Source organism: Leishmania infantum, chromosome 31, assembly GCF_000002875.2.
Source record: "Leishmania infantum JPCM5 genome chromosome 31".
Taxonomy (NCBI): domain Eukaryota; phylum Euglenozoa; class Kinetoplastea; order Trypanosomatida; family Trypanosomatidae; genus Leishmania; species Leishmania infantum.
In genome coordinates this window covers 59,485-86,021 of record NC_009415.2, presented here as the reverse complement: position 1 = coordinate 86,021, position 26,537 = coordinate 59,485, and the positions used below count along the sequence as shown (strand labels likewise).

Genomic DNA, 26,537 nt, shown 5'->3' with positions numbered 1-26,537 from the left:
TCGCTCGTCTCTTCGTCCTTGCCTCCATTGCCCCTCCCTTCCTCAGCTGCGCGGGTGATGCGTGGGCACTCAGTGAATAAAGAAACAGACAGGGACACACGCGCGCACGTGTGACGGGTCAAGAGAAAAGGCGCCACCCCACTCATCTATGCGTTACATCTCAGTCTCTAGCACACGCATTACTGCCACCACTATCATCTCCCCTTCTCCCTCCCGTCTGGCACACATCTGGTCAGCTGCTTTCAACGGAGGTCACGACGAAAGGAAAGAGAAACCCAGAGTCGCCGTACAAAACAGTTGATACGACAAGGGTGCCAAGAAGCCGTTGCTCCCGCGCTTCCGCATTCTCCCCTCCCCCTCTCCCCTCCCCCTCGCACGTCGCATCCCCTTCACGATATTCTCATCCTCGAAAACGGCTCACGGAGACAAAGCAGCTGACTGACCACCCGTGCGCCGTCTCGTTGCCTGTCGCTCTTGCCTTTCTTTGTCTCTTCACAGGACCGTAGCGCAACAACACGGACACAGCCCACCTCACCGTCGGCGGTGCGACCTTGTAGAGCACAGACGCACCCAAGGTGCCCGCCCGTATCCTTTTTCTGTTCCGTTCGTGCCCTCTCCTCTTGCCGTCGCTCGTCCCCCTCCCCGATTCTTTCTTGTGCTCTGTACCCCTCCCCTTCCCCCTGTGCTACTCCCGCCCACCTTGCCTTGGGGTCTCTCTTCTGCTTCTCTTTTCCATTGTCCCACTTCCTCGAATATTCAGCTGCCACACTGTCGTGGTAGCCGTCCCTCCTTTCTTCCGCCTCCGATGTTTCGCCCTCAGAGGGCGCTCCTCTCGAGGTTCGCGCGGGCGCTGTGATTGGCGGCTTCGTCTGCTTTTACGCTGACCTCTCTCCCTCGCTTTGCACGCCATGTCACATGCGCCAGTGCTGCTCGACATCGGCAGCGGCGCCTACGCCCATCAGGCGGAGGTGGATGAGGTGAAGGAGCGCATGGGAATTCACCACAACTACTTTGACTGCTGGATCTTCGGCTTTCTGGAGAACAAGAACTTCAACGTCGATGAGACCGTAGCGAAACTGCGGCGCCGCGCTGACTTCGAGCGTGAGCAGCTGGCGGCCTACAACGTCACAGACTGGATGATGGAGAATATGCGCAAAGGCATCATTCAGATGATCGGCAACGACAAGGCAGGCCGAGTCACCTTCTACGTGTGCACAGCGCGCGACAAGCCAGTGGCGGCTCGGCGCGAAGAGAGTCGAATGAACTTCGACATGTTTATTAGCTACGGCACGCGGCTTCGACCGGAAACCAAGCGGTGCCAGATCACCATGCTCATCAACCAGGACAAGGCGAGCATGATTAGCAACCTTGACATGACCCTTCAGGCCGACATCGCGCTTCGCATTGCCAAGTTCTACCCCGGATGCGTGGACAAGATCTATATCTGCAAGATGGGCCGCCTGCTCGCCGCCATGGCAAAGCCGATCTTCTCTCGGCTGCCGGCCATCGTGTCCGATCGCATCATCATCATCTCCGACGGCGACATCCGCCACGGCAAGCTGCTGGACCTCTTCGATGCGGAAGTGCTGCCGGTCGAGCTGGGCGGCAAGAATGACTGCAATCAGCAGGGCAACTACGACCGCTTTGCCACCACCATCCGCGACTACTTTGAGCAGCTCAAGGCGGCCATTCTGCGGGGTGAGGGGGTGAAGGAGTGGGAGCTAAACTGCCTCCGCAGCGCCGGCTACATCGAGGAGGCATCCCGCATTGATGCTCTGAAGCGCAGCATCATCGAGCCGTCTATCTCCCTGCGCGATCAGCTTTCCATCGCACCGCATGAGACAGGCAGATATTCGCCGCCGGGAACGAACGGCACCGCCACGGCGCAATGCTTCACCCCTCGCTCACCTGCCTACTACGCGCTCGACGTTGACGACGACGCCAATCTCATCACATGCGGGACGGACAGTATAGAGATGGATGGCCTCCATTCGCCAGGCTTGATACAGCGGAACAGCCTCACCATGTCGCGCTCGCCGTTGCGCAACCTCTTCACTGACTACGTCAACCAATTCACCACACTCGAGTCTTTCTTCCGCATCAGCCTCACGGAGATGCACGAGCGTCAGTGGCTGCAGATTGTGCAGTGGGAGATGCAGGAGCGGCGCACCCTTCTGCTGGAAAACGGTTTCATTCAAGGCGACAAGCTGCTGGCGGGGCTGCCGTCGTCGGTGCTGCTGGTGGCGAAAGGGTTTCTGTGGCTGTGTCTCATGGTCACCTCCTTCTACTTCCTCCTTGGCACCTGCTTCATCGCGCTGCTCGGTGTCGTCACGCTAATCAACATTTTCTTTGCCATTCTTGTGTATCCCTACCACGTGTTTCTCTACGGCACCGCCTTCATCGTCGTGGCATCTCAATTTGTCATCTTCTGCTCCCGCGGCTTCGACGTGGCTCGCAGCACGTTCCAGGGGCGCGTCGTGCAGGCGTTCAGGGCATTTGGCGCCAAGGCGCTTGCCTTTCAGCTGGTCATCTACGTGGGCTGCACCATCGCCTATTTTGTTCTCTTCTGCACCATGGCCGCCCGCTACGACGTCTTGACCGGACTGCAGTACAGCCTGGCATACGGCTGGATCGTTGCCGTGTGCCTCATCTTCATCTACCATGTCCTATTTGCCTTTGGCTTGCGGAGGCTGCGCAAGCGCTCGTACGCGCACGGCAGCCGGCAGAACCACGCTGAAACGACGCTCTACCTCTTCATGGAGGTGGAGATGGATGACGAGCAAATGGAGCAGCGCTTCCCGCCGGCGGAGGTGATGCTGCTCACGATGGTGGCGGTGCTGTCGGTGGCCATGGGCGTCGCTTTCGTCACCGGCGGCGGCTTCTTCTTTTTGTGCGCCGCCATCGTGGCGCAGTCGGTGCTGCTGCTACTCTGCGCCACCTTCACGATTGCCCGCAACGTGAGCTCCTCGTCGGACATCATCATCTGCGGCGTCTTCTACGCGACCGTCTTCTGGATGAGCACCCTCTTCACCATGTCGCAGCACGGCTGGAGTGGCCACTGGGGAAGCTCGCTGCTGGCCTCTCTCTTCGTCATGCTGTTCTTCGTCTTCACCGGGCTAGTGAGTGTGTACGGGCGGTGGAAGGGTGCGGTGCGCCGGTGGCTCTTCCGCATCTCGTGGCTGCTGCTACTGCTTCACCTAATTAGCTGTGTGGCGGTGCTGATGGTTTCAAACTACCGCTTCGGCCTCTTTGTGCTGGCGCTGGCGGTGCACCTGCTGCTGTGCATCGTGCGCACCAACGAGGCGTCAAACAAATACGGCGTCTTCACCATATCCGCGTGCTTCACATTGGTGCTGCTCGCCTGCTGTATTATTGGTCGCACTGGCGCCAACGACGTTTACGAGGGATCCGTCAGCGACGTTTTCTTGCCGAACTACGCAAATCGCTCCAGCACGTCCGCCGCCGCGGGCCGGCTGATGCTCGCGAACCTGGCGGAGCCCCCGACGCGTACGAGTAGCATGAGCAGGGGGAGCTCCGTAAGTGCACAAGGCGACACGTCGTCCGCGATGCCACCCCTGTGCCTGACGCAGTTCAGCCCGACAGTCGATGTGGTCGGCATGGCGCTCTTCACAAAGCTGGGGCTCAACAGGGATGTGGCCGGGCAGGACGCCGACCTCGCTCGCTGGTTCCCGTCTTTCAAGCGCGTGCCCATCTCAGAGGAGGTCGACTCCGCCGCCATGAGCTTTGACGTGTTCCGCGAGGAGACGGCCACCGTCAACACCACCATCGTGACAGCGCGGCCCGGCAGCGACCTCATTCTTCTGATAGAGTCCATGGCGATGTGGATCGACACGTACGCCTTGTCGTTCTTCTCGTTCCTCATGCCAGCGCCGTACATTGATCGCGTATTGCCTTACCTGGCATTTGTGCAGGGGATGGTGCCGTCGAGGTGGGAGGCGTCCATCGACAAAACCACATCTGTCGTGCGCGCGTTACTGACGAAGCTTCGCGGCGATCACGAAAACGTTTTCGTCGTCGGGCACGGCCCCGTTGGCAGCAGGGCCGCGGTGATTGGCCTGCGGGCCCAGGATAACGTGCACAGCATCGTCTTCTCTGGTCCCCCAGTTATCCTCTCCAAGTTCAACTTGAACGTCACTGCAAGGGTTATGGCGCGGCGCATGCTCTCCGTGCAGACGATGCAAACCGTCTTCTCCACCTGGTATCTGCGCACCGCTTCCGTGCAGATTATCCCCTGCAGCCTTGGCGGCATCCGGTGTGACCGCATAGACGCCACCATTGAGGAGCTGCGGCACCTCTGCAGTGGGTGACGGGATAAGGAAGGAAGGATCCGGTGGCAGGAGGTACGCGGGCGGCGCGCAAACGGCGTGCTTTGCTGACGTGATGTTTCGTCTCGTTTAGTGCTCTTACGTCTCCCTGCGCCTGCACTGCCTTCTCGCTCCGCCCTTCGCCCTGGCCCCTCTACGGGCACGCTGGCGGTGCCCGTCTTCCGCTCTCCTGGAGGGGGGGGGGGCGAACAGAGAGAGGGAGGGCCCGTGGAAGGCGAGCGGCGCCGTCTGTATCATTGCCTCTCTATGCACACTTTTTTATCGCTTCGTTCTTGCAGGGCCTCTCGTAGAGTACTTCGCGACTGAGAAGCGTGCTCCAGTCGATGGGGTGTCGCGTGGACTGTTGCACCCCGCTGCACCACTCCTCGTCCCGATGCGGGGAAGCGTTCTTCCCGGTGTCTGGGCCCTGAAGGGGCAGGGCAGGACAGGGCAGGAGGTGGCTCGCCTCCTTGGGTAAACAGCGCGAGTTTTCGACTCGGTCCATATGATGCAGATGACTCAGCCGCAGACGGTATCCTCTCTTTTTTCTCTCTCCACGGGTTCATTGCCCCTCTGTTTCCCACCTCCCCCCCTTTCGTCAACACATCGCGCCGTCGCGGAGCTCTGTCGGTCTGCGATCGGGCCACTTCATGCTTCTTTTTTTTTTAGATACACAGCAGGCGCAGTGATCTACAGATGCATACGCCGAAGGACGCCGACAGAGAGGGGGGTTCATGGGCCTCAAAAGTTGAGGCAGGGGCCCATCAGCTGCGTCGCTTTTTTCACGGCGCGGAAAATCGCGCTCATTCCGCGTTGCCCCCCCTGCCACGACTTGCGGCTCTGAATGACAAAGGCGCACCACACATCCTTGCTCAGGTGCCGTTTCCACTCAGCACTTGCGCCGATGCCGCCGGGAGCCGATCGCGCAAAGACTCGACTGCAGCGCGCCGGCATTTTCCGAACAGCTCTGCGATCCCGTCCGTTTCGACTCTCAACCGCGAGCTCAACTCTCTCTCTCTCCAGTTTGCTGGCATGGGTGGTGGTGGTGGTGGCGTGGTGGCGGGCACACCTCTTGCGGCAGTCACCCTCCATCATCGTGACGAGCCGCGCCAAGCGTCGGCCCCTGGAGTCTCGCGCGCCGTTCTGCGTTATGAGCGTGGCCATTCTGTCACGCCATCTATCGCGCTGCACAACAGCACCAACAGCGAGCTCACGAGGCTGTCAGAGTTGCCACCAATATGTCGCCACCGCAGGACGTCCGCGAGCCCGCTCAAGCAAACTTCAACCGCCCAGATCCTTCCAAGCGTGTCGGGCGCCAGAGCGCCCGGTGGAGCCGCGCGCCGCAGATCACCCTCCAGCCCCTCCATCCCGGCGCCAGCGTCGGAAACCCACACGTCTCTTGAGGATAAGGTGCCGCTCCTCGCAGCGCCGCGCATCGAAGGAGAGGAGGACGTCGCCTCGTCACCCCCTGAGCACCCCTCGCCGGCCCCGAGAACGACAGCGAATGCCCCGGTCAGCGCTCCGTCTGCCAGCCCCTTGCCTCTCAAGCGAGCAGACCGGATCACCGCCGAGAGGAGGGAACGATCCCCGAGTGCGGCGTCCGCCGCGAGGGTATCATCAGTGGCAAATAGTCGCTGTAAAGGCAGAGACGGCCGCATAACGGTTGTTGTGCGCAAGCGCCCTTTAGCACCTGGTGAGCCCGGTGTGGACTGTGTGCAGGTGGACAAGGCGCACGTGCGCATCGCCGTCACGAAGCAGCGTGTAGACTTGACCAGCTACGAGGAGAGCAGCGACTACGTCTTTGACAGCGCCTTCGGGGCAGAGGCCACGAACGAGGAAGTCTACGCCCAATCCGTAAAGGACCTTCTCACGGTCAGCCTTTCCGGTGGCAGTGCCTCCTGCTTCGCCTACGGGCAGACAGGCAGCGGCAAGACGTACACCATGATAGGAACGGACACGGAAAAGGGCTTGTACCTGCAGGCTGCGGGGGACCTCTTTGAACGACTGCGTCCGGGGCAGCAGCTCTGCGTCTCCTTCTTCGAAATCTACTGCAACTCGCTTTACGACCTGCTCAACCACCGACACCCTATCGTCCTCCGCGAGGATGCCAACCGCCGCGTGAACATCTGTGGCGTCTCCTGGCGCACCGTCGCAACGGTCGAGGAGCTGTGGCAGCTCGTGCGGTCCGGCATGGAGCAGCGCCGCACCGGTACGACCACCGCGAACGAGCACTCCAGCCGCTCCCACGCGGTGCTGTCCCTCCGCATCACAGACGGTGAGAACCCCGACTTCACCGGCACCGTCAACTTTGTCGACCTGGCCGGAAGCGAGCGGGCCGCCGACACAGCCGCACATGACCGCCTAACGCGACTCGAGGGTGCCGAGATCAACAAGTCCCTACTGGCGCTCAAGGAGTGCATTCGTGCCTTGGATGAGAAGAAGAAGCACGTTCCGTTTCGCGGCTCCCGCCTGACGGAGGTGCTGCGCGCCAGCTTTACCGGCAACAGCAAGACGGTCATGATCGCAGCGGTGTCGCCGAGCTCCGTGAACCACGAGCACACCAACAACACGCTGCGGTACGCCTTCCGCGTCAAAGGGCTGAGCGTCCCCTCTGTGGGGCCGAGCAAAGCGCGCAACGCGCCACGGCTCTACCTGCCGGCCGCTCGCAGTCGCTCAAGAGCAGCTGCCGCCGCGAACGAGCCCACCTCGGCCCCAGCTGTGACGGAGTGCAGCTTCAACAGCAAGCACACAGATGACGCAGGGTCCCCGCGGAGGCGGCGCCGCGCGCGAAGGCGGCGACACGCCTACAAGAAGGCGCACGAACCGCAGAACGAAATCGGCATCAGTGATACTACTGAGAGCTTCACCAGCGACACGGCGACCGAGTCGCCAAGACCGCGCATGCGAAAAACACAGAGGGCACGCCCGCACCAGGTGGGGCGTAACTCGACGGGGTCGTCCACCTCTGCGAAGCGGCAGAAAATGTCTTGCTTAGTGCCCTACATAGTGGAGTCGCTTTCACAGCGTCGGACGAGGCAGCGAACACGGAAGGAACGCTTGCCGCTGCCGCGTGCCGCGCGCTCTATCTGCGAGTCATCTGACCTCCTCCTAGCGAATGTGAGTGGTACGGATTCGAAATCGAGGGCGCTCGCGGAGGTGGTCTTGCCACATGTGAAAGGCGCCACCCGCCACCCCTCCTCGCTCACCTCCGTGGATGTAGCGGCGCTGGAGCAGCGTCTCACGCTCCAGATCATTGCACAGCTGAGGCTAGACCTTGGTCAGCAGCTGGAGGAGGTGCTTATGGAGAAAGACACCATCATTGCGGCGTTGCGGAGCGAGAACGAAAGGCTGCGGCAGGCGCTGGACAAGGCGGGAAAAGATGAGCAGTTTTACGGAGGCTCTCCGTGTGACGGTGAAGTCCAGAATCGGCCCGCCGTCCTGCCGGCCCTCTTGTACCCTTCCTCGCCGAGTATTCTGCAAGAGCAGCTGTCATCCGGTGCCTCGACGGCATCGGTCGGGGACGAGGCCCCTCTGCGAGTCTTGTCGGAGTAAAAACAGAAGGAGAGCAGCGAGCAACCGCTGCGCGTCTTCATGTGACTCTCCTCTTGAGAGCGTAGCGAGAGAAGAGTGGGAGATGCGGTGCCCGCTGTTTTGGTGTCTAGAAGCCTTTGTGCATAGAGCAGATGTTTCTGCGTGCGTGTGTGTGTGTGTGTGTGTGTGTCGCTGCGCATACCCTCCTTGGGCAGCCATTGCTTCCTCTTCCTTCATTTTTTGTGCCTCCTTGCTCTTATTCCCAGTTTTGATGTTCATTGAGAAGTTTGGAGAAGCGTGACAAATATGCTGCCCGGCGCTTAGGATAAGAAAGAGGGCGGCGGCGACACGCACCAGATGCCCCTCCGTGTGCACTCGCATGACCACAGCGCAAGGCCATGATGTGTTTGAGCGCATAGGAGGAGGGACTGTGCAGCAATCTTAGCCAGCCCCTCACGTCACCCTAGCCCTTTGGCTTTGCTTGCCTTCTTTCTTGCAGGCCTTCTGCCTCCTGTTGAGAAATGCCCCTGTCATTCTGCATCTGTTGCTGTGCGGTGAATCGTGTCGATCGAACCGTGTGAAGAGGACAGGGTGGGTGAGCGAACAGAGGATCCCAGAGAAGAATGCCGAACTGCGTCGCCGTGAGGAGGCAGTGGGACAGCGGCATGTCTATCCCAGTAATGCCGGCCACTCACTCACTGCGCTTCTTTTTCTTTTTTCTTGCAGCGCAGACGTCCTCTTTGATGCCCTCATTTCCTGATGATAGGCGCCCTCGGCCATCTCGCCTCTTGTTCATTCCACAATCTCAGGCACGTTTCACCCTCCCTCCCTCTCTCCCTCCACCTGAGCTGCTGCCGCAGACATCAACGCCGGCTGGCGCCGCCGTGTTTGCCTGGCAGCCGCGTTCACCGCCTGTACCTGACGGCCTCACTCAGCACCCCGTCCCTTCCCCCCTCGCACGTCAGCCTTTCTACGGTCCCACCGCCATACACGAATGATGCGTCTCCTCCACAAATGCGACCTCTTTCGTGTGGTACAGGACAGCGAGAACCACCTGACGCCTGCCACCCCGTACGGGGCCGCCGTCAGCATTGCAACGATGACAGTCTTGGTGATTCTCTTCATAGGTGAGTGCTACGGCTACGTGAGCGGGCACCAAAACTGCCACATCACCCCGTCCGCCTTCAAGAACATTCTCGACGCCGACATGCAACGCAAGGTGGACAGGCTGCACTTCTCCATCAGCCTGCCCTACATGCCGTGCCACCGCATCGCCACGGAGACAGTCTCTGTGTTTGCGCACGACGAGCAGGCAGAGCGAGACACGCACATATCGCTCTATCACATTCCATATGGCTCCTACGTCTCGAATTCGTCCGCGGCCTACATTTCCGGCGAAGTGCTTTCCGGGACGGAGCACGGCTGCCTCGTCACAGGCACTGCCCCCATCGCCGCCAAGCCCTCTTCCTTCAATATCATCTTGAAAGACTACAGGGTGGAGGACAGCAGAAAGTACCGGCCCGACTTTCAGATCCACCACTTCTCGGGTGGCAATGCGTACGGCGACTGGGGCGTTCCGCAGGTCCGCCATCAAACGCTGGAGCCGATGTCTGGCTTCAAGAGCGCCCACGGCCTGCAGGAGCCGTATTTTTTTCAGTTCTTCCTTCAGCTCATCCCAACCACGGTGGACCTCGCCGGCAAGGACAGCCGCGTTGGCTACCAGTACACCGCGTTCCACTCCATGCTGCGGTACAACGGCCAAGGCAGGGCACCTGGGCTGTACTTCTCCTACAAGCTGTCACCTTTTTCGATGGATTGTGCCGTGCAGTACGACACCTTGAGCCATTTTGTGGTGAATTTGTGCGCCGTAGTGGGCGGCGTCTACACCGTGGCGGAGATGGTGGAGGCGGGGATGGAGTGGCTGGCACGCGAGCGGCGACTGAGAGAGGTGTCCGCCCGCAACCGCCGCAACGCCGAAGCACTCAAGAACGCCGCGGGTGGGGCGCCCATTGCGTCCTAAAGAGGGGCGGCGGTGGAGGTGAGAGTTGTGTGCTCTGCAGTGTGCAGTTTGACTCCCTGTGAGACTGGATCGGATTAGTGTCGCGGTCGCCTGCCCCAGGCACACCAGAACGCTGACTTTGGCCCTGGCTATCGCTCACGCACGGCTTCATCCTCGACGAGCGGGTCGCGCATTCCTTCGCCGTGTCTATTTGCTGCAGCACACGCAAAGTGCTCACCGCCACAGCCATGCCCACCATCGAGGAGCGGAGCGCCACGGTGCTCTCTCGTGCCGCGCATATGTGATGGGGTGCGGTTTCGTTGACAGCGAACGCTGCAGAGGGGTGGGGGCTGTGGAGCGTGGCAGACTGCATTCGACTCTCCGAAATCCAAAAAACGCCGACCTCATGCTCGCTCACTGCTTCCCTCCCTCTTCCCTTGCCTCCTTATCCTGTGTTCTTTCTGCCGGTGGCACGTGCACACAAAACGCATTGTTGCTCAGCCGTGACACAGTGCACTGCGCCGCTGTTGGCCTCATCTGTGGCTGCGCTGCTCCGTTGACACACCAACTCATGCGGCTGCTCCCTATTTTCTCTGCCCCGCTCGTCGCTGCATCGCTATGGAATTGAAGTTCAACCTTGCTGACACCCTCAAGCGGCTGTTGACGCGAGAGCGCTGCGAGCAGCTGGACCTGGATGGGTACCTCGTCCTCGATGAGCAGCCGTTCCCGGCGTCGGTGGCGAAGGAGCTCCTGCACGAAGTGCAATACTGCTTCGACGGCATCGACGGCGGCAAGACCCCGAACCAAGTCGAGTTCCTCACAGCAGATGGGTCGGTGAAACTCACAAAGCCGCACATCTACGAATGCGACCTGCACAACGCAGCGGTACGACACCAACTCCCACTTTTCAATGCCTTCTTTGAGGGACAGCTCGGGGAGCTGGTGGAGGTGCTGCGGGACCGGTTAAACTGCTGCGAGGATCTGCAGCCGTGCGACACGGCTGACCTCGCCTCGCGCTCTGTCACGCTGAAACTGCAGGCGAATGAAGGCGGCGCATTTCCGTGGCATTACGACAACCCCGGCAAGCCCAACAAGCGCCGCCTCACGATGGCGGTCTACCTCACCGAGGACTGGGCCCCGGAAATCGGTGGGGAGCTGCAGATGATGCCGTTCCTCGGCCCCTGCATCACCGTGCCACCGAAGTTCTGCACCGTTGTGCTGTTCCAATCAGACATGATGCTACACCGAGTGCGGCCCATCCTCAGCCACATGCGCAAGACACGATACTGCTTCACGATTTGGTTTGACGGGGCCCTCACCAACAGCGACGACGATCTCTTCCTGAAAGTGCAGCACCTCGACGAAGGCGCCATCCCCTTTCTGCGCCGCAGCGCCGTTCAGCGAACCCTTTCCCGTGCCGTGTACGAAGCCGAATACGAGGAGTCCCTCGCAGCCTGCTTCGGCGCAGACTCAGTAGCGCTTGGGATCAGCCTCCGCGAGCACCACGCGCATCTGCAGCAGCTGCTCAAGCATGAGAGGCTGCGCGCCTTTCTGAAGGTACTCAAAGAGTACCGCGAAGACCTCCGTGCAGCGTGAACTAGTCTGGCAGGGAGTCGAATGGCGGTAGTGAAATCACTCAGACGGGCCACCTCGAAGAGTACCGCGTTGCAGGCCCTCTCTTTGCTGGCTTTCCTTCACCAACCCCCTCTCTGCATCTTCGCCATGTGCTACGTGCGGGCCTGCCTGCGTAACGCGCGTGCGCGTGGCTGCGGGTCCCTACCACCGACGAATACGCGCGCTCGCCGCCATCGTGCAGCTCATGCTTGGCCTCTCCGCATAGACGTTCGAACACGGTTGCGGCAGCTATGCGCAACTCTAGGGGTGTGTGGTTTGAAGGGGGGAGGTGTGCTGTCGCCGCTCCAAGGCGCTAGAGAGCGAGCGATGCTGAGCGAGCGGGAGGCGACTTCCGTCATCGCACGCTGACGCTCTGCCCCCTCCCTCTCCTACCGGCTCGCCCCGAAGCGGGGCGTGGTGCCTTCTCTTTCTTCCGAGGTTCTCTTTCCTCTGTCCTTGCCTGGCGTCTCGCCCCGCGGCCGCTGCTCGGAGGGCGCCATCCCTCCGCGCGCACACGCGCCCACGCACAAGTGAGGTCGTCCTTCGGCGCGCTTTGCATCCCGCTCCGCCTCGCTCGCCCGCTGCATCGCCATGCTCTCGCTTGTCTCTGGTCTGGCGTCTCTCCGCTGACGGGTAAGAAGGGCACCGCTCGCGCCGTGCCTCGCTGTCTGCGCGTGTGCGTCTATGTGGGTTAGCCGGTGTGTGTGTGTGTGTGTGTGTGTGTGTGCGTGTGCGTGTGTGTCGCGAAGGCGTAAAACTCGACCTGTGCCCAAAACAGAAAGACGTGCCCTCGACCGACCCTGTCCCCGCTTCATGCGCATGCTTTTGTGTGGCGGCACACATGGCGCGCTACGGCACGGGCTCGGGTGCGTCTCTGAGGCAGCCGGTGCGCGTCCAGTGAGCCGCTCTTCTCAGCCGGGCGCGTGCTTGCGCATAGGCAGCAGAGAACCAAGGTTGCCTTCCCGACTCGTGGCATCCCGTCCACTCATGGACTGCCTTGTGCTCTGGCCCGACTGAAGTCTGTGTGGTGACCGTGATGCGTTGGGCACGAAAAGGCGCCATCCCTCCTTCGCACCACCTCGCTCAGCTGCTTCTCCTCCTACACGACACCTCTGCCGATGAGCACAGCTACAAGCTGATGCTGCTCAAGCGCGCCCACTCGGCACACACTCGCAAACAAGCATGGAGACGTGATCTGCAATGCGCTCCTCCCCTTTTCTGCGGTGCTCCAACCTGCACGCGACTGGCTTGGATGGTGGTCACACCCGCACAACAGCGGCGGGGGCTGCAGAGGTGCGTACACCGGCACGTGGGACTAAGGTTCCGGCCAGCGCTACGTCAACGAATCCACGCGGAACTTTTATCGCCGCTACAGCGCCAACTACTACGACCCGAGATCGGCCGGGTTCACGCGAGAGGAGGTGGCGCATGCGGAGTGGGCCATGCGGCTGCACAGGCTGAAGGGCATCTTGTGGAACTGCCTCGTGTACGGGAGCGCACTCTATCTGCTGTTCAAGTTTTTGGCGCGGTAGGCGCGTAACGAGGATACAAGGCAGCTATGAGCCGTCCCATGGGCAGCTGGAGAAGGCACGAAGACATGATCAGCTCCGTCCGATGCGGCTGTAGATACCGCCGAACTTTACGGAAGTGCAAACGGCTGGATACCTCACGGAGTGGAATGAGCGTTCACGAGATCGAGAGCTTGCCGCGGTGGAGGGATGCGCTGCGCCTTCCTGTGATAGTGTGCCGTCTAACAGGCGACTGAGGCCCCTTAGCGTGTCTGCTACTCGCCCTGCCGTGGGTCTTGACAATGGAGATGATGACGACGATGGCGACGATGAAAGCTGAGGCGCGTTTCTTTTTTGGTGTGTGAAGAGCTATGTATGGCGCCGTGCCGCTGCTATGCGTTTTTGACCCCGCTCACTCTTGTTGCTGATGTGCGGGCTCGCCAGCGTTTTGTCCTTCCTCTCTGCGCGTGCGGATGGTGGGCGCCGCAACGGGAGGAGCGGGAGGATGGCGATATGGCGCGGCATTCACTTGCTTGGACTGCAGAAAGACTACGATGCACAACCGCAGCGTGCCTTCCGACAGATCTCTGACATGGCACTGCTCGTTCGTGGCGCAAGCGTGTCGCAAAGATGGTGCGGGCATACACAAAGGACATCTTTACAGTCGTACACGCGGGGTGAAGCAGTCGGGTCCCGCCTCCGCGACACTCGTTCACGCCCAACTGGGAGGCGGGCTTGATCTCCGCGAACCAGCGACGGCTCTAAAATCTCCGCTCCACCCACCTTCTATGCTCCTCTCACGCCCGCCACGACACGTCACAAAGGTCTACGTGCACCGACGGCGGCACAGCTCGTATGCTCCCCCTCCTGGAGCCATTCCACGATTGGTCTCTGATAGTGGTGCTGCGTCAGTCAGGTCGTTTTCTGTGGTGCTCCACCGTGCAGCACTACAAGACCTGCCTCAAGGCGGAAACGTGTGCCGCCATTGCCGGCCTCGATGCAGTCGTCTTCAGTTTTGGATGTGCGGAGCGTTGTGGCACGGTGCCGAAGAAGCTGGCGCGCAGCTATCAGACTTCCGGCCACCTCATCCTATCCACAGCCGTGTCTGCGGCGGAGTGGGCAGAGCGCCACCAGGGCGTTTCCGGTTTCAACGAGCTAGTGACCGCGGTGCAGAGGGAACTACCTTCGCGACGCTCACTGAGTCTTTTGCCACCCCGTGCTGGTGGTCGTGATGCCGTGCTCCCACAGCGGCGGGCGCGTGCACGCCGTCAGCGTTCTTATGTGCAGCCGCCACGGCGGCGTTTGCTTTGGTTCTGCTGCGCCGAGCGATGCAGCGGCGCTTGTTGAGAGGATCCACCGGGACGATGCAGTGGTGCTGGACTGACCGAAGGACCGTGTGCAAGGACGGACGAAATCGTCATCGAGAGGACGTCTGCCTCAGCTTCGATGTGCAGCGTGCACGTCCACACACACAGACACACGCACATACCCACCACCGCTCCTTTTCTAAGCTCCAACACCTCTGGTCGTGTGTGTCGGGTGCGAAAAGGAGGAAGCAAATGGGCGTGTCGCTATGATGGGTGTACGTGTGGTGTGCCGCTGCAGCCATACGAGTACTTTGATCACGCGCCAGGCCTGCTTGCACGAGTCCTCCGTTGCTTCACTGGTTGTTGCCGATGCGCTTCCGTCCGCTTGCATGTCTCGTGCATGACGCAACGTACAGGTCCTACCGCCATCGTGCAGCTCCGCTAGAGCACGTCGGCGTCGCAGCTGGGCCTCCCACGCACGACGCCCCTTCGCTTTTTTTGTGTGTTGTTCTTTCCGCGTCGCACTACAGTGTCCTACTCCTTTGCGTGCGAGCCGGTGTCTCCTGCTGCCAGCGCACCGCCCTACCGCCCTTCTCCCTCCCTCCAAGCCCGCGGTGCGCTCGCCAACGTATTCACTGCGCCAACGCGCCACTCAGCACAGACAGCCAAAGCAACTCGCCAAGTACTTCGTTCTGTGTCCATTGCGTGTCCGCGTAGCAGAACCCCACCCCCTGTCGCCTCTACTGCCTGCTCGTACTCCATGTGCGAGTCGGGGTGATTGCATGTGTAGGACCCCTCCATCCAAAGAGGGATAAGGAAGCAGCTGCATGGGCAATGGCATGTTTGGTTGTCTGTGTGCGCCCCCCCTCCCTCTCCTTGTGCTGCTGTCATTGTGCTAAACTGGGCAGATGAGAGAGAGAGAGGCAGCGGAGGCACTTCAGAGAAAAAGCGAAAAGGATCGGGGTGCGCACAGAACGGCCCTTGCTGCGCTTATCTTCACTCTCCTTGGCCCGCCGCTCTGCACCCGTCCCTGCCGTCTGTCTTAGCACATGTGCTGCAATCTCCCCGGCCATGCTGTGTGTCTGCTTTCCTTGTCTCCCCCTTCCCTCGTTGCTTGACCCGGTTCGCATGCGCGCACACGCGCCACAACTTCAATCAGTAAAGCAGTATCAACGGTTTGTTTCCTGGTTGTATCGCAACAGCCGTTGTTCCTCTTCTCTGCCTGCCTCGCCGTGCTGCATGCTGTGTCTGCCCACCTTTTCCCTCTCCCTCTCGATCCATCAAGCTCCTCGAACACGAGCAAGCACATACTCCCCGCGGCTCTAATCAACGCTTTCCAGTGTCAAACATAAGGGGCCGGACCCTACCACAACTACCACGCACGCGCCTCACCACCCACGCGGACACCACCCTTCTGCCCGCTTCTTAATCATCATCGAGCGAGACAGAACTGCCTATTCCTTTGTTGCGTGTTCGCTGCGTCCACTTCCCTCCACCCCTTTCTCCTCCGCCAACCGCACGGGCCGCGTCAGCGTCTTCTCTCGACATGCCTCGCCGCTCCGGTCCACAGATCAAGCGCGCCAGCGACAAGGAGAATAAGGATGGCGCTGCGAGGCTCAATGACGCCGCAAAGGTAAAGGTGGCCACACCGGCGACGGTTGATGAGCAGTGGTCAACCAAAAAGCAAGGAGGTAACGTGCTGCACTGGCTGGCGCAGAAGACCGACGCGGCCGCGCCGGCACCCACCTCGCGCGGTGCGGTGGAGTACTTGAACCAGGCCAAGAAGCCAAAGAGCTACGCAGCAGCGGCTGCACCGATCGCCGCCAAGGCGAAACCGGGCGCACCGGCGGAAAAGCCGGCAGAGAAGGCAACCGAAAAGCCGGCCGTCAAGGCACCTCGAAGCGCGCTAGCCAAAGAGGCCGTGAAGGCTGGCAGGAAGGACAACGCGAAGGAGACGCCAAAGGAGGCCCCTAAGGCGGAAACGCGGCCGGCAGCCGCACCCGAAGTTACCGCCGAGTCCAGCGGAGTGCCAAAGCCTCGCTCAAAGGCGGCTCCCGTAGCGTCACCAGAGCAAAAGCAACCGGATGACGCTGTCAGCAAACTGGCTCAGCTGTTTCCCGCGAAGGCAACGAGTACGCCGTCGATCACCGCAAAGCCTGCTGACGAGCCGGAGAAGGCCGTCGAGGCCCCGACATCGGCGACAACAGCCGTGCCCTCGATGCCAGTCCCGAGGTCTTCTGTATCGGCACCGGCGAATGCGATCAGACCGGAAGGTCCGCCTCCTAGGCGGGTGCGCGGACGCCGTCGCGACGAGGACCGTCTCATGCGCGCGCACCAGCGCATGGAGGAGGAGCAGGAGAGTGCGCAGCGCCGGCACGAAGAGGCCATGCGCACCGATGCCGAATACAAGCAGCGCTTCGAGACGATGCAGGAGATGCAGGCGGCCATGCAGATGTCGCACGCAGAGTTCTTTGACAAGTACAGCCGCCAGGAGACGCTGCTGCTGAACCACGTGGTGACGGAGCGGCTCGACATGCCGGTCATCCTCGACCTCATCGAGCAGCACGACGTCGTGTTCATCTGCACCGACACTGGCAGCGGCAAGAGCACCGGCGTCCCCAAGGCATTGCTTGAGCTGTCGCCGGACACCAAGGTGGTCAGCACGCAGCCGCGTCGCACCGCGACAGTGGCGATTGCCAACCGCGTAGCGAGTCTTCGCCGCGAGAGCGTCGGCGAGGACGTTGGCTACTGGATACGCGGCGACAAGAAGGGCGATGAGCAGACCCGTTTGTGGTACATGACGAGCTACACCCTGCTGCTGCGCATTCTCGAGAACCCGGCAGAGCTGCCGTTCACGCACATTGTGCTAGATGAGTTCCACGAGCGACAGCCAGATCTTGAGGTGACAGTGGCGCTGCTGCGGTTGGCGCTGCTCAACAAGTTGTCGCACTTCAAGCTGGTGCTCATGAGCGCCACCCTCAACACGGAGGACTGGGAGGAGTACTTTGCCGGCCTCCGCGTCGCCACGTACAAGCAGAGCGAGCCGGAGCACCCTATTCACGACTACTTCCTGGAGGACACCTGCACCCTGCTCGGCACGGACTACCAGGCCCCGCCGCAGCTGGTGTCGCGCGGTGTTGTGGACAAGAGCACCGTGGACAAACACTTCTACCTGGCACAGAACTTGATTTTCTTTCTCAACAGCTGCTCGAACCCAGTGCACTCCATCCTTGTGTTCCTGCCGGGAAGGGCGCAGGTAGAGACGATGAGCACGTGGCTCCACACACAGCTATATCACCGCGTCGACGCGGTGCCGTGGCACAGCGCCGTGAACCTGAGCGAGATCGAGGCGGCAATGAAGCGTAACATACCGGGGCGGCAGAAGGTATACCTCGCCACCGATATCGCCGAGGTATCCATCACGCTGCCGGACGTGGTCTACGTCATCGATCTGGTGCTGGTGAAGCGGCCAAAGATTTCGAAGGAGTTGCCGGCTTCCATCCAGTACCCCCCTCTAGTCACGCAGTGGATCTCGCGCGGCAGCGTAGCGCAGCGCCGGGGCCGCGTCGGCCGCGTGCAACAGGGCTTCTACTTCTGCCTGTTCCCTGCTGCTCAAATTACGGACCTGCCGGCCTACTCCCAGCCGCCAATTGAGAACTCCCGGATCGACGAGCTTTCGCTGCACTGCCTACAGGTGGTGAACAACCCGGTGGCCATCTTCAGCCTGTGCCACGGCCAACCCCTCGTGGAGGCGATTGCGTCGTCCATGAACATGCTCACGCAGCTCGGCTGCATCCTCGACGCGAAGGACCCCCTCTCCGCCGGGGAGCGCATCGAGGAGATATACAGCCATCAGAACGAGTCGTGGAGCCGCATGATCATGACAGCGGCCCAAGCGGAGGTGATGACGGACATTCCGGAGTACCAATACACGTTCATTGGCCGCATTCTGCAGCTCATCCCGGTCTCCCCGCAGCCTGGAATGCTTGTCTTCTTCGGCTTCCTCACAGGGCTCGAGTCTCTCATGATCCTCGCCGCCGCCGTGACGAGCAGCCTCTCGCCATTCAGCATCAACGCCAGCGAAGGCCTGCAACGGCACTTCAACGTCGCGCGCGCGATGGAGGAGACGGAGAACGTCATGCGTGATTTTTGCTGCGGGCTGCGCAGCGACATTGTAGCCGTGATGAAGGCCACCCTGCTCTTCCGCGTGGAACAGCAGCGGCACTGCGATAGCGTGGAGACGGTGCGCCACTGGTGTCTTCAGAAACACCTCAGCTACGACAAGCTGATGGCCATTGTAGACCTGGAGAGCCACATCAAGTACGAGCTCGCGGAGTTCATGCCGTTCCGCAGCATCGTTGAGGCGGAGAAGCTGTTGGAACAGCTGGACAAGCTTGCCTTGATGGTGGCAGTCATGACGAACGTCGCCTTCGTCGCGCAGTCGCTGGAGGTGACAAGCGAGGGCAATTCCTACACGAACTCCAAGGAGATGGCGCTCGGCATCTTCAGCGACCTCACCGCCGTGCCCGACATCCACTCGCCGAGCTGCCTGCGGTGGCAGGAAGGCGACATCATTATCCCTGTGCAGCTGAACCTTATCTTCGACAAGCTGCTCGCAAGCTTCTCGACGGCCATCGCGTCGCCGAAGCAGTTCTGGATTTCGCTGTTGCTCTTCTCGCAGCGAGTACAATACGCAACCTTCAGCGACGACGAGGGCACCTTCCACGTCTTTGCGCTCTCGTACAGTGGTAAGGAGCGCTACGTGGAGGTGGACGAGATTGCCGGTTACGTCGTGCTAGAGTTCCGCCGCAAGCTGTCGGCCATCTGCGAGGTGCTGCGCCTGACCCACGCAAATCGGCTCCTCTATGAGGATCACTTCAATACGCTGCTCGGCAGCTACTCCCTGGCGCCGCTGCAGGACCTGCAGCGCGAGGTGATCACGGCCCTCGTCTCCATCTTTAACAACTTGGAGGGCATGACCGCTGACGAGGTGGAACACGACGAGGACGACTTGGACCTGGTCTCGCTGCTGTCCTTCGCGCTGCCGACTCGCGCGCCGTGAAGACGGCGTTGGGGTGGCGCGTGACCTTGTCAGGGACGGCGGCTAGCGTCTGAGTTGATTCGATTCCCATTGTTTCTGTTGTTGTTTTTCGGCGTGCGCTCACGTGTGCACATGCGTGCGAAGAGATCAGTGGAGTGGCATCAGCAGCGCTCGCTGACACCTGTCCTCACTTCCTCCTGCCTACGCGTGGTGTGTCTGTGTCTGTGTCTGTGTCTGTCTCTCTGTTTGTCTCTCTGTGTGTGTGGAGGGGGGGCTTGTTGGTGCCGTGTGTTGTCGGTTTTGCTTTTGAGAAACGCCCGCCGTGCGCATAACCAAAGACGAACGAATGTGAAGCGCAGAGAGGAGCGACATCTCCTCGGGCCGCTGCCAGACATGTTCTCTACGTACGTTCGCCTTCGGATGCTCGCGCACTGCCCTCCTCCTCGCACGAGATGCGGACCGCTGCACACAGAGCTCAAATCGTCACGCTCGTCATTGTATCTGCACAGGAGCGAGAACCGAAGGCTAGCATGCGCGCACAACGTGGACGTCGACGCCGAGGTGTACTCGGTGGTGGAGCTTACACACCGATACCCGCGGCAGGGGTGTTGTCTACCTGCCGTTACCACAACCACTTCTTTTGTTTCTCTCTCTTTGTGTCTCACTTCTCCGCTCACGCCACTGCACTGCGTCAGAACCGGAGCGGCTGCAGACACAGTCGCCCACGCGTGAACACGCAATGACAAAGGCAGCGTCTCTCAAAAAGGGCAGCGGCGACAAGCGCCCCAGGGAGGCATCGTTGGAGGTGACGGCCGGGAAGCCTAAGGTAGAAACGGCAGCTGTGCTGCCCAAGGCTTCGCACGGCAGCCAGGCGCACCCGAACTTCTTCTCCTGGCTATTAAAGACGTCCCGCGGGGAGTTCTTCCGCAAGTACTTTGAAAGGAAGCATCTCGTTGCTTCGCACGGGAGCGGCGAGTACTTTGCAAGCGGCCTTCCCGGTGTCGTACCCCCGGTGAATTGGTCCACGGAGCGCATGCTAGATCACGTCAAGACGCACCCGTCACGCTACGGCGCCGACCTCGACGTTGTCAAGTTCGACCCCAAGCTCAAAAGGCGTGTCTCCTTCAGGACGAAGGGTCTCGTGGATGCGGCCGAGCTGGAGACGTGCATGAAGGGCGGGTGGTCCGTGCGCTTCCTGCGACCCAACGAGTTCATCGAGAGCAACTCCGCCTTCATCGGATGCATGGAGAAGGAGTTCAACTGCTACTGCGGCGTGAACAGCTACTGGACGCCGGCCAACAGTCAAGGCTTCGCGCCGCACTACGACGACGTGGACGTGTTCCTTCTGCAGCTGGAGGGCGAGAAGCTGTGGTGCCTCTACGACCCGCCGGAGGACGTCGATGTGCTCGCGCGCCACTCGAGCGAGGACTACGCGCCTGAGCTGTTCCCCACACCCAAGCACACCATCACCCTGAAGGCCGGCGATGTGCTGTACATGCCGCGCGGCACGGTACACCAGGGCAAGACCACACTCAAGACGCACTCGCTGCACATCACCTTCTCGGCCAACCAGATGAACTCGTGGGCAGACTTCATGAGCCGCGCCGCACAGTACACAGTGGAGAAGCTCGCCGCCAACAAAATGGAATGGCGTCGTGCCCTGCCACGCAGTATGCCGCAGGTGGTGGGTGAGGTTAACAACCCCGTCTTTCGCGACACCCATGGCCTTGCCGCGCTCAGCGAGAAGCAGCAGGAGCACCGCGCCAACCTACAGACAAAGGTGCGTGAGATGGTGGCGGAGTTGACGCTGCTGCTCACCGACGAAGGGAACATGGACATGTGCGCCGACGTGTACGCCAAGGATACAATCCGAAAGCTGCAGCCGCCGTCCAGGACGTACAGCGGCGCGGCTCCGGCGTCGACAAGGCTCAGCCACGCCTCCCGGGTGCGCCTCATCTCTCGCAACTGTATGCGGCTGCTGCTGAACGTGCCCGGCGAAGCTCGGGTGTACCACACGGGGCGAAACTCGACTGTCTGCCTTGGCGGGGAGTTGGGCGAGCTGCGCTTTGAGGCAGACTTTGCGCCAGCGATTGCCACGCTGCTCTCGAGCTACCCCAAGACGATGCCTGTGAGTGCGCTGCCCTTCCCGGGCTTCGACGATTCCGACGATGTGGCCGAGAACCAACTGCTGCTGGTCGAGACTCTGCGGGATGCCGGGCTTCTGCACGTGGGGTCCTCCGCTAACGGTAACGCACCGAGCTAGGGACTCAGCACTCGTGTATTACCATCCCCACATTGCTGCACGGTCTTCGTCTTTGCCCAACTCTGCTCGTGAGTTGTCGCACGCACACAAAAGGAGCTGGCTGGAACGGGAACGGGAAATGACCTCTCGAGGAGAGAGACATCAGCGCAGGCGGTCGTTGGCGGCGGCCTTCCCAACAAAACAAAAGCGTACATCCTCCTGCGCTGCAATTGACACCCTACCGCGCTGATCGGCTGAAAAAGAGGGGGAGGGGGAGAGGGTTTCACGTATTCTGCGGGTCTAAAGACGGCAGCACTGAGACAGAAGAACGCATCGGGTCTTGTGCGCTGCAATGCTCTTCCCTCGTCCACCCCACGCCTCCCGTCTGTAGGCTGCTCGCCCCTGGGATGGCCTCGCTGCTCGCCTCTTCATCCCTCTGCACTCTCTGCGGATTTCATTCGTTGTTGCGGTTGCCTTTCGAGTGTTTCGCAGTGCCCGCCACGGGCCAAAGCGTCCTCGTAAACGTGTTCTCCGACTCACGAAAGCAGGAGCAGGAAGCGCAGACGCGGCGCGTGTCAGCTCGGAGGCGAGATGCCCCGATGTCATTCTTTCTGCCAGAGTGTGTTGTACACAGGGTCCACAACACGATCCCTCCCCCTCTCTGTGCCACATTTCCGAACCTGAACTTGCCGCCCCCATGCTGACCCCCTTTCTGTGGCTCTGCCGCCACACCTCCTACTCGTCTGCAGCCCCCTTTTTTTTTTTGCCCGCCCCCCTTCTCTTTCATCTCTCTTCGGCAAATCGCACCACCCTCGCGCCTCCTTGAGATGTTGTCGTTTCTCGATGTCCATTCCGCGCTTAGCCACACACACCTACACGCACTCAGACACATAGCGGTGCAACATGAATCTCGATGTTGTGGATGCGACTGCCGAGGCGCTGCCGCTCGAGCTACTCAACAACACGAACAAGGAGCTCACTGCGCAGCTCACGCGCTTTGAGCAGCAGCTGGAGGAGCGGCAGGGCGGCGTCGAGGACCAGCGGCGGCGGCTGCAGTTTATGAAGGAGCACCTTGGCAACGTCCGCGCAGAAATCGTGAACACGCAGAGCCTCTCCGAGACGAAGAAGCGCGAGCTTGAGTCGGAGGAGAGCATGTGCCGCGTCATGGAACGAGAGTGCGCGCGGCTGCAGCAGCGGCAAACACAACTGGAGCGAAGCGCCGAGGACGTACGCGACCGGCTCACGTCCGTGCAAGACCGCATCTTCCACGGAAATCTGAAGATCGAGGAGCTCAAGACGACGCTGGACTACAACCAGGAGGAGCTGGAGCAGTGGGACGAGGCCCGTCGGCAAAAAGAGGAGGACGAGCTAGCCATCGCGCGCTACTGCAAGCTTGATGAGGCCAAGGTCAAGCAGCTCACTCAGCACATTGAGAAGCTCGAGACCACCGTGCGGAGGCAGCGCAAGCAGCTTGATGAGGAGATGCTCGCCACGCAGCACGTGCAGGGGGAGCTGGACCGCGTCGCCAGCGAGTACCGCAAGCTTCACGACGACCGTAGCGGCATGCTAGACGAGTGGGAGCAGGTGGTTCGCACCATCGCCGAGCGCGACGAGGCCATCCGCATCGCGGCAGAGCAGTATGCCGACGGCGTTGCCTGGATTCAGAAGCGGCAACAGCTGAAGAAGTCGCTGTCGGAATCGCTCGAGGAGGCGAAGGAGGAGACGGCGGTGATCAATTACACCATCCAAGAGCGCGAGAAGACGTCGCAGAAGCTGCAGGAGGCGGTGCCGGTGCTGACGCAGCAGGTGCAGAGCATACAGGACGAGGTGGATGCCCTTCGTGAGGAGGCGTCACGGGCCACGCGGGACAAGCGGGCGGCGATCCTCCAGCTGCAGGAGACCATCACCGAGATCGAGCGCCGCAACAAGGAACTGACGATGACAGAGAAGCGCCGAGCCACTGTAGCGGAGAGACTCAAGGAGGAGGAGATGGCCGCCACCGATCTTCAGAAGCAAGCCGACTTTATTGCGCAGCTGCTGAAGGACGCTGAAACGGCCTCCCACAACGTCGCCAAGGACATTGAGCAGCTCAAGACGGCGGCCTTCAAGGCGAACCAGGAGCTTTCCGATGTGCGCGCGGCTCAGACGACGACCCTGGGCGAGATCAGTGGGGCGCAGGCACAGGGCAAGAACTACAACGCCAAGATCAACCAGCTGGATGGGGAGTCTTTCTCTCAGCAGGGGGTGCTGTACAACATCGAATTCAGCGTCCAGCAGATGGAGAAGCGTGTGGGCCGCGCCAAAGGCGAGCGCACCGAGGAGGAGCGGAAGGAGCTGCACGGCAAGATCGATCTTCTGCAGGCCACACTGGACGAGCTAGAGAAGCAAAACAGAATCCTGCAGAACCAAGTGAAGCGGGTGCGGGAGGAGATGCGGCAGTCAACCATGCTGATCGAGAAACTGGAGATGACGAAGAAGCGTTCCCTTGAGGAGGTATTAGAGATGGACCTACGTTGCACGCACGACGAACGGGAAGAGAAGAAGCTAGAGAAGCAGCGCGAGGACCTTCTTATCAAGGTGGACACGTTAGAGCTGCAGCTGCGCCGTCTGCGCAACGCGCTAAGAGCCAAGGATGCAGAGCTGCTCACGTTGGAGGAGAAGAAGCGGCAGCTCGAGGCTGACGTGGCGGAGCGCGAGGCGGAGATCGAAGTACACCACCGTCTGCTGAAGATGGAGGCGAAGCTGGCGGAGGAGGAGCGCAAGCGCCTTGTGACGGAGCTTCTCGACCGACAGAAAAACTTGACGGCGGTCAAGAACAGACAGGAGGTGCTTGTAGGCCGCATGGACCCGGCGCAGGCGCGCTTGTCGCAGGTCCAACTCGTGATCGCGGCAGCGAAAGAGCGTGAGGACCTCCAGTACCGCGGCGACTCCCTCGACACGCGCATCCGTCGCATGGAGAAGGAGATGCTGAAGCTCGAGAAGACCATCGCTGTCATCAAGGCGAGCAATGCGCAGTACAAGCATAAGTTCGACAAGGTCTCCGACAAGGACGAGGAGGTGCAGACGCAGAAGGCGCTCACGACCAAGTTCAAGGAGCTCAAGAGCGCAATAAGCCGCCGCGCTCTGGAGGCGAACGACTTTCAAGCCACCACACGCAACAAGCAGGAGGAGCTGCGAGCACTCTCGTTTGAGAAAGAGCGTGTCGGACACACGCAGCAGCAGATGCTGCAACAGTACGAGGCCGTCACCCAAGACATCCTAACGTTGCGCGAGACTTCTGTTCGCTACGATCAAGCCATTGGAAAGGCCAAGGAGAACGTCGATGCTGCCGTCGCGCGCGATGTCGAACTCGTCTGCGCACGCGAGAGACTCGACAACACCGTCGCTCAGCTCCTCTCTCTCTCCCGCGAAGCCGGTGACGAGGTGCTTGACGTGGTCAAGCAGATGCTCGCTGCCCATCAGCTGTCGATTGAAAGTGCCTAGAAAGAGGAGTGAAGGGCAACGTTGCACGTACAGTGCTCCCTCTTGGGCGGTGCTTGCGTCGCTACGTGTTTCTCGGCACGGCAGGATGGCTGACCACCGCTGCCCCTCTTCGCCACTCTCCGTGATGTGCCCTGGTGGGCTTGTTGCGGGCGTCCCCTTCCTTTGTTCGTTTTAGTCGCCACCCCCTCCCCGGGGCGATTTTGATGTAGACTACACCCCTGTGTCGCTGTTGTCCCGCATCCTTTTCAACTCTACCAACAGTGATAGTCGCCTGCCCAAAAGGCCCTCGGCAGGCGCACGTCCCGCTTCCGTTGCTCCGCTACACGCTGGCCGCACCGCTTCTAAAGTGCTCACTCACTCACTTGCTCTCTCTCCGACGGCTTCTAATTCGTGCGCCGAACCGTCTTGCTACCGATACGCCCCTCCATTCCCTTCTCCTTGCTTTTCACAACCCCCACGAATACGCTCTCCATCCTCCCTTCGCCTGTCACACCGCGGGGACCCCTTTGGTTGTGCTTCTTTTCGCGCACGCCTCTCTCCATGAGCAGCCCGTGCTAGGTTTAAGCCACGCAGAGAGGCACAGCACCATGGAGCCCTCTTCGACGGATGGGCAAGAACCGCATCTTGCAGCAGTAGAAATGGAGGGCGAGGATCAGGCGGTCATGTCCAACGACGAGGAAGACGAAGAGGAGCAGCCCAACGACGCGACGGTCTCCGACACGAATGCGGCTTCCACCGCCGCCAGTGACGTTGACCAGGACGGCGCCGACAACGATGACGACGCTGTTGACGAAGAAGGCGACGAAGAAGACGACGCCGAAGAGGACGAGGAGGCGGACGATGGTGATGACAGCGACGAAGAGGAGGAGAGGCAGGTGTACCCTCTGCCGCCACTGCCGCCCGTCCACGCCCCATCCAAGGTGCACGGCATCGCCACGGCGGAGGTGTACAGCATCATCAAGGAGCTGCGCCGTCAAATGGACGACCCGGTGGAGCGGGAGCACGCCAAAGCGATGCTGCAAGGCGACACAGATGTGCTGCTGGCCGTCGCGCAGGTGCTGCAAGAGGCACACCTACTCCGACGAGCCACAGTGAACGACCACGGTGTTGTCGAAGAGCAGCTCGTCCCCCAACCAGCGGCCGCACGGCCTTCACTGCCTACTGGCTACAACAGCTGGATTGTTGAGACGCCGGCAAACGCGCGGCGGTGAGTGCGCACAGTGGCACGGCTGCTAAATATGCGTCCCGCCTTCTTTGGGGCACGCGTCTGCTGGTGATGTGGACAGGGAAGCAGTTTCGCCATGTGTGCCTGGAGATCCCCTCTTGTGACGCAGAAAGACACCGTAAGCGGACATGTGAAGCTAAAGGATCATGAAGGACCGATACTGGAGATACAGTTGAAGTCAGCTGACCCCTCTGTTTTGCGATGCGTGCGGGAGTCAGGGTGAGGGAGCAGTAGCAGCGCACGCATGACAAAATGATACCGC

At 60.9% G+C, this 26,537-nt stretch overlaps 10 protein-coding genes across 10 annotated transcripts; all 10 read left to right on the top strand.

The window, feature by feature from the left end:
- Positions 1 to 908: 908 nt before the first annotated feature.
- Positions 909 to 4,328, top strand: LINJ_31_0320 (conserved hypothetical protein; the record flags this gene model as incomplete). Its single annotated transcript, XM_001467255.1, has 1 exon — positions 909 to 4,328. One exon carries the CDS (start codon positions 909 to 911, stop codon positions 4,326 to 4,328), a length of 3,420 nt encoding a protein of 1,139 aa, XP_001467292.1.
- A 693-nt stretch (positions 4,329 to 5,021) lies between these two features.
- On the top strand, positions 5,022 to 7,877 carry LINJ_31_0310 (putative mitotic centromere-associated kinesin (MCAK); the record flags this gene model as incomplete). Its single annotated transcript, XM_001467254.1, has 1 exon — positions 5,022 to 7,877. The coding sequence occupies one exon, from the start codon at positions 5,022 to 5,024 to the stop codon at positions 7,875 to 7,877; it is 2,856 nt and encodes a 951-aa protein (XP_001467291.1).
- A 973-nt stretch (positions 7,878 to 8,850) lies between these two features.
- On the top strand, positions 8,851 to 9,876 carry LINJ_31_0300 (conserved hypothetical protein; the record flags this gene model as incomplete). The annotated part of the gene is made up of 1 exon (XM_001467253.1): positions 8,851 to 9,876. The coding sequence occupies one exon, from the start codon at positions 8,851 to 8,853 to the stop codon at positions 9,874 to 9,876; it is 1,026 nt and encodes a 341-aa protein (XP_001467290.1).
- Positions 9,877 to 10,473: 597 nt separating this feature from the next.
- LINJ_31_0290 (hypothetical protein, unknown function) lies at positions 10,474 to 11,451 on the top strand (the record flags this gene model as incomplete). The annotated part of the gene is made up of 1 exon (XM_001467252.1): positions 10,474 to 11,451. One exon carries the CDS (start codon positions 10,474 to 10,476, stop codon positions 11,449 to 11,451), a length of 978 nt encoding a protein of 325 aa, XP_001467289.1.
- Positions 11,452 to 12,505: 1,054 nt separating this feature from the next.
- Positions 12,506 to 13,009, top strand: LINJ_31_0280 (conserved hypothetical protein; the record flags this gene model as incomplete). Its single annotated transcript, XM_001467251.1, has 1 exon — positions 12,506 to 13,009. The coding sequence occupies one exon, from the start codon at positions 12,506 to 12,508 to the stop codon at positions 13,007 to 13,009; it is 504 nt and encodes a 167-aa protein (XP_001467288.1).
- Positions 13,010 to 13,832: 823 nt separating this feature from the next.
- On the top strand, positions 13,833 to 14,324 carry LINJ_31_0270 (conserved hypothetical protein; the record flags this gene model as incomplete). Its single annotated transcript, XM_001467250.1, has 1 exon — positions 13,833 to 14,324. One exon carries the CDS (start codon positions 13,833 to 13,835, stop codon positions 14,322 to 14,324), a length of 492 nt encoding a protein of 163 aa, XP_001467287.1.
- A 2,283-nt stretch (positions 14,325 to 16,607) lies between these two features.
- On the top strand, positions 16,608 to 19,346 carry LINJ_31_0260 (putative ATP-dependent RNA helicase; the record flags this gene model as incomplete). The annotated part of the gene is made up of 1 exon (XM_001467249.1): positions 16,608 to 19,346. The coding sequence occupies one exon, from the start codon at positions 16,608 to 16,610 to the stop codon at positions 19,344 to 19,346; it is 2,739 nt and encodes a 912-aa protein (XP_001467286.1).
- A 718-nt stretch (positions 19,347 to 20,064) lies between these two features.
- LINJ_31_0250 (conserved hypothetical protein) lies at positions 20,065 to 21,588 on the top strand (the record flags this gene model as incomplete). The annotated part of the gene is made up of 1 exon (XM_001467248.1): positions 20,065 to 21,588. One exon carries the CDS (start codon positions 20,065 to 20,067, stop codon positions 21,586 to 21,588), a length of 1,524 nt encoding a protein of 507 aa, XP_001467285.1.
- An 882-nt stretch (positions 21,589 to 22,470) lies between these two features.
- LINJ_31_0240 (conserved hypothetical protein) lies at positions 22,471 to 25,050 on the top strand (the record flags this gene model as incomplete). The annotated part of the gene is made up of 1 exon (XM_001467247.1): positions 22,471 to 25,050. The coding sequence occupies one exon, from the start codon at positions 22,471 to 22,473 to the stop codon at positions 25,048 to 25,050; it is 2,580 nt and encodes an 859-aa protein (XP_001467284.1).
- A 587-nt stretch (positions 25,051 to 25,637) lies between these two features.
- LINJ_31_0230 (conserved hypothetical protein) lies at positions 25,638 to 26,261 on the top strand (the record flags this gene model as incomplete). The annotated part of the gene is made up of 1 exon (XM_001467246.1): positions 25,638 to 26,261. One exon carries the CDS (start codon positions 25,638 to 25,640, stop codon positions 26,259 to 26,261), a length of 624 nt encoding a protein of 207 aa, XP_001467283.1.
- Positions 26,262 to 26,537: the final 276 nt, after the last annotated feature.